Below are 11270 nucleotides of genomic sequence, written 5' to 3' on the forward strand. Positions count from 1 at the left end.
CTGATGGCAAGCATTTGGTGTGTGTTGGTATACATTCATTTATATGTACACCATATATATATACTACAGGATCCTAAGGGTCATTTATTACTGTATAATACACAGCTACATGTGATTTTGACTTTATGCCCATATATATGGCACAAACACACAAGTGGCATCCATGGGAAAAAATTTTTTAGAATAATTGTTAAGAGTGTAGATAGATAGACAGATGATAGATAGATAGATAGATAGATAGATAGATAGATAGATAGATCCACATTGTGGTATTGCTAGAATAGACTTTGTCTTTGCAGGGAGTTTGGGCTCCAGGACTAGTCAGTGGTCACCTGTGACCTGGCACTTCCTTACCTGCCCCCTCCCCTTATTCCTAGCCCCAGTGAAGCCCCCAGCAGCAGCAGCAGGTGGTCCCACTAGTCAGGGTGGGCTCAGTGTCTGCCCCTGGGCTGCTGTGACTGGCTGTGGGGCTTTGTTACATTCCTGTGCAGACACTCCATGAGGAGGACAAGGGAGGGACTGAGCTGCTCCAACCGGTCGGACAGGTAAGGAGCTTGTTGACACCGTTATATTTGTAAGACGCATGCGCACTGCCGCAGTTCCTGGTGCGGTTTTCTTTTGCTCCTTTTCTCGGAAGTTTTTGGAGTGCGGGTCCAGGTAGCGGAGGACACCGGGGGGCTGAGATCTGGCCCGGAGCCGGCCGCGGAGCACACGGGACGGACCCTCACTAGCAGGGCAGGAGTGCGCACTTGTGGCGGGACCTTCCAGGTGGAGGTGAGACGTGTCCTGCTCCTCTGATCTCCGGAATCCATCAGATCACCATGCCCAGAGCCTTCCTGGTGAAGAGAAGAACCCCCCCGCCTGTGGTCCGCAGCTGGGACGAGCTGCCCGACGAGGAGAGAGCCGACACCTACATCCCAGGTATACACCCCGTATATACATACTGTATATATACCGCCATATATACTCCACTAACCCCCTCATACATACATCCTCTTCTTATACTAAGCTTTATTACTTGACCTATATAAAATATGACTACAATGAAGTTTGTATGTGTGTGTGTGTGTATATATATATATATATATATATATATATATATATATATATATATATATATACACACACACACACATTCTCTGTAATCCATATCTCTCTCTATATCTACATAATACTCACATACACCTCTGTAAGACCATGTTCACATCTGCCATTAAGTTCCATCAAAAGCCTCAGGTGCAGATTCCAGCCCAAATCCTAGACAATAAAGAATTATTCATCTGGCAAAGTGATGGCCCCAATAGAGGATACCCATCGGACACCATTATAGTCAGTGGGCTCCGTTGGTACGCCGCATTGGACAGATCCCTCTTTAGCGTTTAGTCTGTTTGAAGGAACAAAAAACGGACTGAATATTTCAGATGTGCCTAAGCCTGGATTCACACCTCAGCCCGGTCTCTATTTGGGGGTTCTGTCCCCTATTCCGCAAGCAGGACTTTTCTCTCCATTATAGTGTATGGTTTCTGCAGGTAACCACTTTTTAAGTGGATTGGGTTTCTGTTTTTTGGATCCCCAAATGGACCCGAAGAACAGAAACCCAAGCGCAGGTGTGAACCTCCAGTCATTTGTCCAGTCTTTAGAGGTCACTTCTCATATATACATACACTCTTATACATAAATCCCTCTAATCCATATAGACATTAGAAATAAAACTCTCTCTCTCTCCCTATATATATATATACACACATAATCTCTGATCTATGAAATCATATATATATTTGTGTGTATCTCGACCTTTATGTGTCCTACATCTATATTATCATTCCAATCCATACAATACAGCATTTATAAATATACACACATTTATTTTTGTACACAACTCTTAACCCATGCTTTTATATACCACTCTAATGTATATATCCTATAAACACACAAACGCATACCTCCTATAATTCATTAAGTATTTTTAGATAAACTCCTCATTGACTATATATATATATATATATATATATATATATATATATATATATATATATATATATATATTCTGTATAACAGTCTTTGGAGTCTTTATATTCTGCACTGATCTCATTACGGTCTCCCTGAGGTTTATGAGACTGTGACTGTCAGTGCAGAACCTGTGGGAGCTCCATTGTTAAATTTCCAGGACCTGTGGTGTTTGCACAAGTGGTGCAGGTGCCATGCTGGGTGATCTAGTATTTGTCTTTGGAACAATGAGATCAGTTTAGATCAGGGCTGCAGGGATTGCCTTGTAAGGAGCTGAGGGGAGCCCTGGTTCATATTGGGGGGTGTCCTGGTGTGAGGCAGGCTCTTATCTACTTTGTTTGCCTTTCTTTTCTCACAATCTAACGGAAAGTCCACGCCATCACTGCTGCTATATGTGTTTGCTTTCTGCCATTGACTTGTTAATGAGAGCCTTACATGGTGACTACACCCTTAGTTCAAACAGCGCAGCCCTCACCTGCCTCCTCCTCCCCCTCCACCTCCCATTCTAATGACTGTTGCTCTGGGGAAAAGGGATCAGCTTTACATATTTGCCTTTCATTTAACTCTAGAAAAAAAGCCACACTTTACCTAACAGTACCCTGCAGGTGATGCTTACCTCCTCCCTTGTATTTTGTCTCCAGACAGTATAGACTGCATCTTTAAGTATGTGACTGAAGACAGCCTAAGTAACAGCAGCAGCAATGGCGACCCTGTAGGGGACAGTCCTGAGAGGGGCAGTAGCGACTCCAGCCTCTGCAATGGGAGTCTGACCACCCCCAACAACGCTGACCAGTGTGAAGATGACTTGTCCCCTGAAGCAAAAGTAAGCAGTGAAGAGAACGCTGAGGAACAAGCTCTGGATCTTAAGAAGTCATCTGTCAGATCCAAAATTAAGGTATTGTGCTATGTAAGACTTACCTTCCTTCTGTAGACAGGAGCAAGAAATAAATGGATGCCATCTATTAAGAATTATCAGATAACTTTGCTAGAAAATAGTTCTGGAGTTTTTATGTATGTGACAAAGTATCATACTAATCCTATGGGGCAATGGTCTCTGAATCCTATAGAAAAACACTACAATTAGCACTTCTTTAGCCTGTAGTGACTGATGGCAGATGACAATAGATTGCATAAACTTTAATAGGATATACTTTATATGTAAATAGTACAGAGAATATGGGGGAGGGGGAGCCTAAAAAGCATTGGGCTTTTCTGCATTGTTCTTAATAAAGTCCCTGTCTGGTGAGAGAAGCGCCTGAATTATTGAGAGGCTCCGGTCTTTTATAAAGCCAACACAGTCCTGAGGACCAGAATTGAAATTTACATCCATCAGGAACTGTCATAGATATCCAGTATAACTTGCACCAGTTTTTTGGTTTGTGTCAGGCCGAGGCTGCCCCACTCTGCCCACTTTTGCAATAACTGGGGTGCAAAGCACAAGAATGAGGGGCCACACGGTGGCTCAGTGGTTAGCACTGCAGCCTTGCAGCGCTGGAGTCCTGGTGTTCATGCCGCCAAGGGCTAAAAACCATCTGCAAGGAGTTTGTATGTTCTCCCCGTGTTTGCGTGGATTTCCATCCCATATTCCAAAGACATACTGATAGGGAAAAAAAATGTACATTGTGATCTCTATGTGGGGCTCACAATCTACATTTAAAAGAAAAAAAAAGCACAAGAATGAATGAATGAATGAATGTTATGTCACAAGTAAGAGCCATGTGCAACATAACGCCCATCTATGCCAGAAAAAGTGATAGATGGGTTAATAAATTTCCCCTACTGTCTTTGTTGCAGTGCTGGTAAAAAAAAAAATTGGGGCCAACTTGGCAGATTGCAGAGCACTGTATGGTTGGCGGTCACATGTGGCACACACAGCGTATTTAGAAAAAAATCTCATTCATGTTCTGCGACTGTACCAACCAGCCAGCAGTATGTCAGTTTATGCTTCTGGTTTACCCACCTACTTGCAATGCAAAGGTACAGCGGTGGGAGACCTGTACAGATCTGCCACCCCAAAAACCACCCAATTGTGGGTATTTTTTGTAGTGGCAACATCTTTCAGAAAAAGTAATTGTAAGCCAATAACAGGTGTGGGTCTAAAACCCAGTGAGGGGCAAATCTTCCCATTATACTTTCTCTCTATAGGTTCTGAACCTGGTTTTGCTATAGAAAAAAACTGGGTAGAACACTGCGGGGTAAACCTATCCTATAAGACTTCCCATTTAAATTCCTGTCTACTTTTCACCCCTCCGGCTTTCCACCGCAGCTCTTACTTTGCAATTAAGTTTAGATAATGGGTCTAAGCAGCGTTGGTCCTGTGCTGTGGGTGCTTATTTTTTCAGCGTCTTCATTCTCGGTCTCTTATATTTAATAGGAGACAGAATCTGCTTCAAAATCAGCACCAAATTCCTTTGTGTGAACATACAGTTAGAGTGAATTCACACGAGGCGGATTTGGTGCTTATATTTCTGCTACAGATCGGGTACCCTAGATTCCCAATGATTTCCTTTGCAAACCCTAGCAGTGAAGTCTCATTCATCTGATGCACCAACTCTGTCACATGGCAGACTCTGCTGTACTGTATGGATATGCTGCTATGACTTCTGGCTCTGTTGTGCTCCGCTGGGGTAATAATTGGGGCTACAGCTTATCCATTATAGGGAATGCATTGGTATCATGCAGGGAGTGGAGTATGATGTGTGCGTCTCCCTCTCATTTCACTTCTATGACACTTCCAAGATTAGCCGAACCTCACTGCAGTTGTGAGATGGGAATCTGGCTGTCTATCAGGGAGATAACTTTACAGATGTATTCACACGTGACGATCACCATCAGAAAATAACACTTTGGCTCGTGGTTTTCAATGTAAAACGGGTGAAATGTATATTTATCACGTTTTGCCTGTAAACGCCGCAATTGCTTTGGAAACCGCTCCAAAATCATAGGCAGTTTTTCCTTTTTTTTTTAATTTGATTTTATCTTTTAACCACTACATGTGAACATACCCATAGGGTAACAAAGCCGAGCACAAGGAAACTGCTGTATAATACAGAGCATTGTGGCTGGTCACATCTGAGTTAGCACATCTCTTCAGGGGAAATGCTCGGGACTGTAGAGCTACATTTCCCCGGCATAAGACCCTTTGATCAGTGACAGACAAGGTTTTATTATAAATAGGGGTTAATTAATAGTAAGTGTCCATGGTGTGCGGTGACTCTCCAGTGACGTTTTGTGCTATTTCCTCAGCAGTCGGTGAACTGAAGCAGTGTAAAGCTGGCTGTAGATACGGGATAGATATTGCTTTGGCGTGTGACAGTAAAGGTTTATTTAGCTCAGCTGTATATGCAGTATTTTTCAGTATGGAGATGATCGCCTGTCATGACATCTGTGGATCTGCTGATCACAGGGGGATAGGTTGGACAGGCTGAAATTTAACCTGTCCCATTATGGCCGTCAGTTTTCAGTGGAGTTCAGCCAGCTTTGAGGACAGTTAACATTAAAGGGAGTCTGTCAGCAGGGTAAGGCTAACAGGGATAGGATAACATAACAATCTGCGTCTCTGTTGCATTTATTTCACAATATGCACATGAGCAGTCTGGAGCACTGAGGGCGGCTCCATTTCTCCAAGCCACTACCCCACGCTGCTCTAATGCGTCCTCCTTGTCCCCTTCCTTTGCTGAGTGACAGGGCCAGGGAGTTTTGATTTGTTTTTGCATTCTTACTGGCCTATATGAACAGTATGGCACATTGTTGTTTGCAGCAAAGGGGCCGCCCGTGGTGCTCCAGACTGTAAAATCAATCAATATTTCAGTAATGAAGCAATAAATTTTCATGGGGGTGCAGCTGGTTTAAAATGCTTCGCCCTGGTGACAGACTCCCTTTAATCTTAGATCTTGTGTTGTATTATGTCTCAGAATACTTAAGCTTGCTTTTATGTCGTTTCTTTTATCTAGTGTGAGTCTCTGAATTGTCTGGAATTTCACAATCTTTAAACAGAATAAATGATAATGAAAGATATAAACATAAACCAAGCTGTGTATTTTATAGTAGATTTTATTGGGGCTTCCTAGAGGGTCACTTTTAGTATATTTTGCAGGGCTATGGAGTTGGTAGGCCAAATAACAGACTCCTACTGTGATTCTGACTCCTTCATAAATGGCTGACGGCAATGGTCAGACAGAAGCAGTAAAAGTTCTCTAAATTATTAAAAATCTAGTGAATAAATTATATTATTATTATTATTTATTATTATTATTATTAATTCTGTAATACGGTATATAAAATTCTGTAAAAACATACAAACTGAAGTCGGCAACTTTTTTTTTTTTCTGTCCGACTCTTGAGTCCGCCAGAAAGTGTTCCCAACTCCACAGTCCTGATATACCGTATATTTCTATATGGCCGCCTAATCCAGAGAATCTGATAATTTAGTTCTTTTTCTCCTGAATAAATTATTTGTATCAAATTGCAATAAAAAAATTAAGATATCACAGTAGGAGGATGAGGTCTGGGTTCTCTGTTGGGAAGCTATACACCACTTTCTATTCTGGGGACAGGCTGAGAAGGAAGCTCTGGGGAATTTAAAGGGGAAATCCAGACAGTAATGATCTTCTGACATGTCATAAACAATCGGCAGACGTTTACATCCAGCGTGTTATGGAATTCCTAGTTACACATTTTCCCAGTGATTCCTGTCAGCCATCAACAAATCTGCTGACGACTGGGCCACTCCATAGATAGGTATTTATATATGTTATATTAATATATTATAATTTAGCTATTTTAGGTGTATGGCTATCTTAAGACTCTTGAAAAAAATTTTTATAAGGGGTGTTACAGGTACGTGGGTGTTTGTTGCTGCGAGCACTTTATGTTTGTTAAAATCGAAGGACAACATTTTGTCTTATAACATGTACGACAGGTCAGACCAGGCCTAAAGCTTCTCTGCAGTCTTAGAAATATTTTGTGTGACAAATATGCGTCAAACAGAACTTGACAACTGATGTCTGTGGCCCGTACTGTGTTTGCAGGTATATGTGTTCTAACGTTGGGATTCATGTGTCTTGTCTTAGGTCACCACTGGAACACTCAGCGAGGAGATTTATAGCTGTGACATCTGTGGTAAAGGCTTCCGTTTGCAGCGCATGCTCAATCGTCACCTTAAGTGTCATAACCAGGTTAAAAGGCACCTGTGCACCTTCTGTGGTAAAGGATTCAACGATACGTTTGATCTGAAGAGACACGTGAGGACTCATACAGGTATACACGCTTTACTCCTGCTTATATGTAACTTTGCTGCCCTCTGCAGGTTGTCTTGTTTTTGCTTGGTTATGATGATAAAACGGTTGTCCTACAAGCTATCCCTACAGCTAGCAGGTATTCCTCCCTGTTCTCCTGTATTCCTCAGTCAGGCATCGGTGTGTTCTTCATAGGGAGAGGGCAGAAAGCTGCAGACACTTATGGTGTCAAAATTACCTTAGGTGTACGGAGGCCTCACTTTCCTGATGATGGTAAAGAAGGATCAGGCATGTTGAACTTTACAGCCTGATCTTTCTTTACCATCATCAGGAGAGTGAGGCCTCCGTACACCTAAGATAATTGTCTACTCTCCCCTAAGTCTGTGTGCTTGGTCAGTTTGGCTTTACTATATAAGGTGTGAAGGGTAACACCACCTACAAAATAAATTGATGCATTGTTCATGAAATAACTTCTGGAGCTAGAGTTGACGTTGAGCTCCGCACTATGCCGCTCCTCTGTTATTACTCTTATAACTGGGTCTTCCCATTTCCTTTGTCATAGGGGTGTATCCCTACGCAGTCTGACACTATCAGCACTGATTGGACAGTGTCAATCTGTACATAGGTACAACCCTAACTGGTAACACCCACTTGTCAAATTATGCATAGTTTTTTAGGAGGGATAACAAGAGCAGCGAAACACAGAATTATGAGAAAATATTAATTAGAATTGTAATTTCATGGAGGATACAATTATTAACAAGAAACATTTTGGGAGAACTGATAAGTCCGATTGCAAGGCTTTATGGGTAAAACCTAAGGTTGGGCGGTTACGAGCTAAATAAAAAAAATTGCGATTAATTAGGCTTTTTATCTCAAATCTGATTAATTGCGATTGTTTAGGCCATGCCCCTTTTACAGTATACTCTCGGGCTGAACTGAAACTGATATTATTATACTTTGGAGTCTCTTTGAACCCCAGAGTATAATACGTCTTGGGTCAGGGCAGGTGAACAAACACAAAAAAACAGTGTTACTCACCTCTCCTGTGCAGCCCTTAGGGATCGCTGATTGGGTCTCATTGTCACGTTGAGCAGTGACACATAGACACAAGCACTGCGACACCACGTGATGTTAGCCAGAAGCACCAGCGATAGCAGGGAGTCTCGCCAGAGAGGTAGGTAAGATTTTTTTTTTTTTTTTTCTTTTTTCTTCTCTTCACCTCCCCTTGCCCTCTGGTTGACGATAAATTTCGGTAATTTTTTTGTGTAATTTCTATGCTGTAGTAAAACCTACAATGCTGTGTGGCTACTAAAGGTTTATGTTGCAGGTATACGGCAGTCTCACCTGCAAAACTAAGCAGCAATTTCAAACCGTTGCCTCCATGCTGACTGGTTTTTGTTGCAGATTTTGCTGCGGTTATATTTGAGCCAAAGCCAAGAGCAGCTTCTAAAAGGCAAAGGTTAAAGGAAGCTTTTATTCTTCTTCCTTCTGCTAAATCCTCTCCTGGCTTTGACTCAAAATATCACAGCAAACTCTGTAACAAAGAATGCCGCCGCTTTTCTACAACATGCGGCCAAAAACTGTCAGGCTGAGGTCACATCTTGGCCACCTCCCTGTGACCTAACCCTAAATGAAATGTGAAAAATAGGGGATTATGCAATTATGAATATGCATAAAACTACAACATGCATATCCCTGTTTTATTTCCTATGTGGCCTCTCATATCACTAACCACCTTACCCTTATATTTTTTTATTTTTGGATTATATATATTTCTCTATTAGGAGTTAACGTATATCTAACATCTCATGGAGTGCACTAAAGCTCAAAGTCTGTGCCTAAGTAAACTACAGCTGGTACAAATACTATAATATATTCCTAGACATTGGGTACAAACTCTTTGTGTGGACTAGGTGCAGTTTGTTCTCCACCCGGGAGATAACAGTATGATTCATGTGCGTAGTCTGATTGGAAATAACCAGGGCTAATAGATAACTGTAATTTAAGACATATATTCCCTTAAAATAGTAAAAAAAAAAAAAAAATGGACGCGCCTCTGATGAGTTCAGTATCATACATGTATGACTGAGTGCAGGAAACATGTTTGCTGCCTACCTACATATACAGAATTTTACACCAAGGTGATTATGATAGAGATTGGATGAAAACCACTAATATAACCTACCACATTGCCCACAGGAATTCTTAAAGGGAAAGTGTTGCTGGCAAATTACCTATTATTTACATCACCTTTTTATTTTAAACATATATTTTTCAAAAGAATTTTTTTTTTAACTTTTTCATGTTAATATCTATATTTATAAAAAAAAAATTAAAAAATTGCAATTCCAACTAAGCCTAAAATAGTTTAATTTCCTGCCTTATGGTACTAGATCATGAGCCTTAGACACAGTTGTCTGGAGCAGACCGTATTGACTTTTGTGGGAGAGTTTTCTAGGCATGCTCTGTGACTTGTGCCGAGGTCACTGTACAGAGAGGGAGAATAGATAAGCTGTGAAATTCTGTATTGTGACTGGTGGATTCTGTGGCTTATGTACATATACATGATATCTGTGAGGTGAGGTGGCTGCTGCAAAGAAATTTCCTACAGAAAACAGTAAGTCTGCCATATTATTTGGCTTAGTTGCCAGAGTCTGAACTGAATTATTATTATTTTTTTTAAATATAGATGACATGGAAATTTATAAAGAAAAAAAAAAACATTTTTGAAAAATATATAGAAATTCTAAAACTAGATAAAAAATTAGGTAATTTTCTGGCGACACATTCCCTTATCCATGTTGAATGGTAACTATGTTCAATATAGTTGTTGGACTCTTGATTGGTGTGTTTTTTTTTGTTTTTTTTTTCTAAAAAATGCTTTGAGATTTCTTCAGTGAATGTAATTATTAACCATTAATTTCCAATTTACTTACAGGCATCCGGCCGTATAAATGCGACATCTGCAACAAAGCGTTTACTCAGCGCTGCTCCTTGGAATCTCATCTGAAGAAAATCCATGGGGTGCAGCAAGGCTATGCATATAAGCAGAGGAGAGACAAGCTGTTTGTGTGTGAGGAATGCGGTTATACCGGCCCCTCCCAGGAGGATTTATATTTGCACGTTTACAACACCCACCCCGGCAGTGCCTTCCTGAAGAAGACCACAAAAAAACTGACAGCACTGCTACAAAACAAAATTGCCTCCGTGCTCCAAGGAAGCCCCAAAGCAGAGGACGAGGTGGAGTGAGAGGCACATGAACTTTTTGTACAGATGTTTACAAGTTATATGAACTTTATATATTTTCTTGCTAATTTTATTATTTTTAATAAGGCCGTGGGATTCTTACATTTTAATAGAATGAATTTATCATAGATAAATTTATTTGTCCAGAGGAAACTACTGACGTGTACTTTAAAAAAAAAGCTACAGAAATAAGGCGACATTTTTTCATCTCAATTATTTAATGCCCTGCTTTTGGTTCTGGGACAAGAACAGTGTGTACATATTATGAGATGTTCTAGATGTAAAGCTATAGCAAGTCTTTCTACCAACCACTGTAAAGAGAAAAATGACATTATTTACTTTGTATACTAAGATTTGTTTTTTAACATTGTACTTTTATATATAATGGGTGCTGGTGCCTTTCAATAAATGTAAGGTTTACATTTTGTGTGTCTTGTGTTCTCAGGATTTCCACAATACACTTCTGTTAAACAGACATATAAAGCAGATGCTACTGAGACGCATCTGTTCTCTATAGATGTCTGTGGGAAATAAATAATAAATGTATATACACTCACCGGCCACTTTATTAGGTACACCTGTCCAACTGCTCGTTAACACTTAATTTCTAATCAGCCAATCACATGGCGGCAACTCAGTGCATTTAGGCATGTAGACATGGTCAAGACAATCTCCTGCAGTTCAAACCGAGCATCAGTATGGGGAAGAAAGGTGATTTGAGTGCCTTTGAACGTGGCATGGTTGTTGGTGCCAGAAGGGCTGGTCTGAATATTTCAG

General features: G+C 40.7%; 1 protein-coding gene across 1 annotated transcript; it reads left to right on the forward strand.

Annotated features, from left to right (window-relative positions):
• Nucleotides 1-630: 630 nt before the first annotated feature.
• OVOL2 (ovo like zinc finger 2) lies at nt 631-10880 on the forward strand. Its single transcript, XM_075266564.1, has 4 exons — nt 631-921; nt 2649-2902; nt 7080-7266; nt 10186-10880. The coding sequence occupies exons 1-4, from the start codon at nt 822-824 to the stop codon at nt 10494-10496; spliced, it is 852 nt and encodes a 283-aa protein (XP_075122665.1). The 5' UTR covers nt 631-821; the 3' UTR covers nt 10497-10880.
• Nucleotides 10881-11270: the final 390 nt, after the last annotated feature.

The sequence above is a fragment of the Leptodactylus fuscus genome, chromosome 3, assembly GCF_031893055.1.
Source record: "Leptodactylus fuscus isolate aLepFus1 chromosome 3, aLepFus1.hap2, whole genome shotgun sequence".
NCBI classification, from domain to species: domain Eukaryota; kingdom Metazoa; phylum Chordata; class Amphibia; order Anura; family Leptodactylidae; genus Leptodactylus; species Leptodactylus fuscus.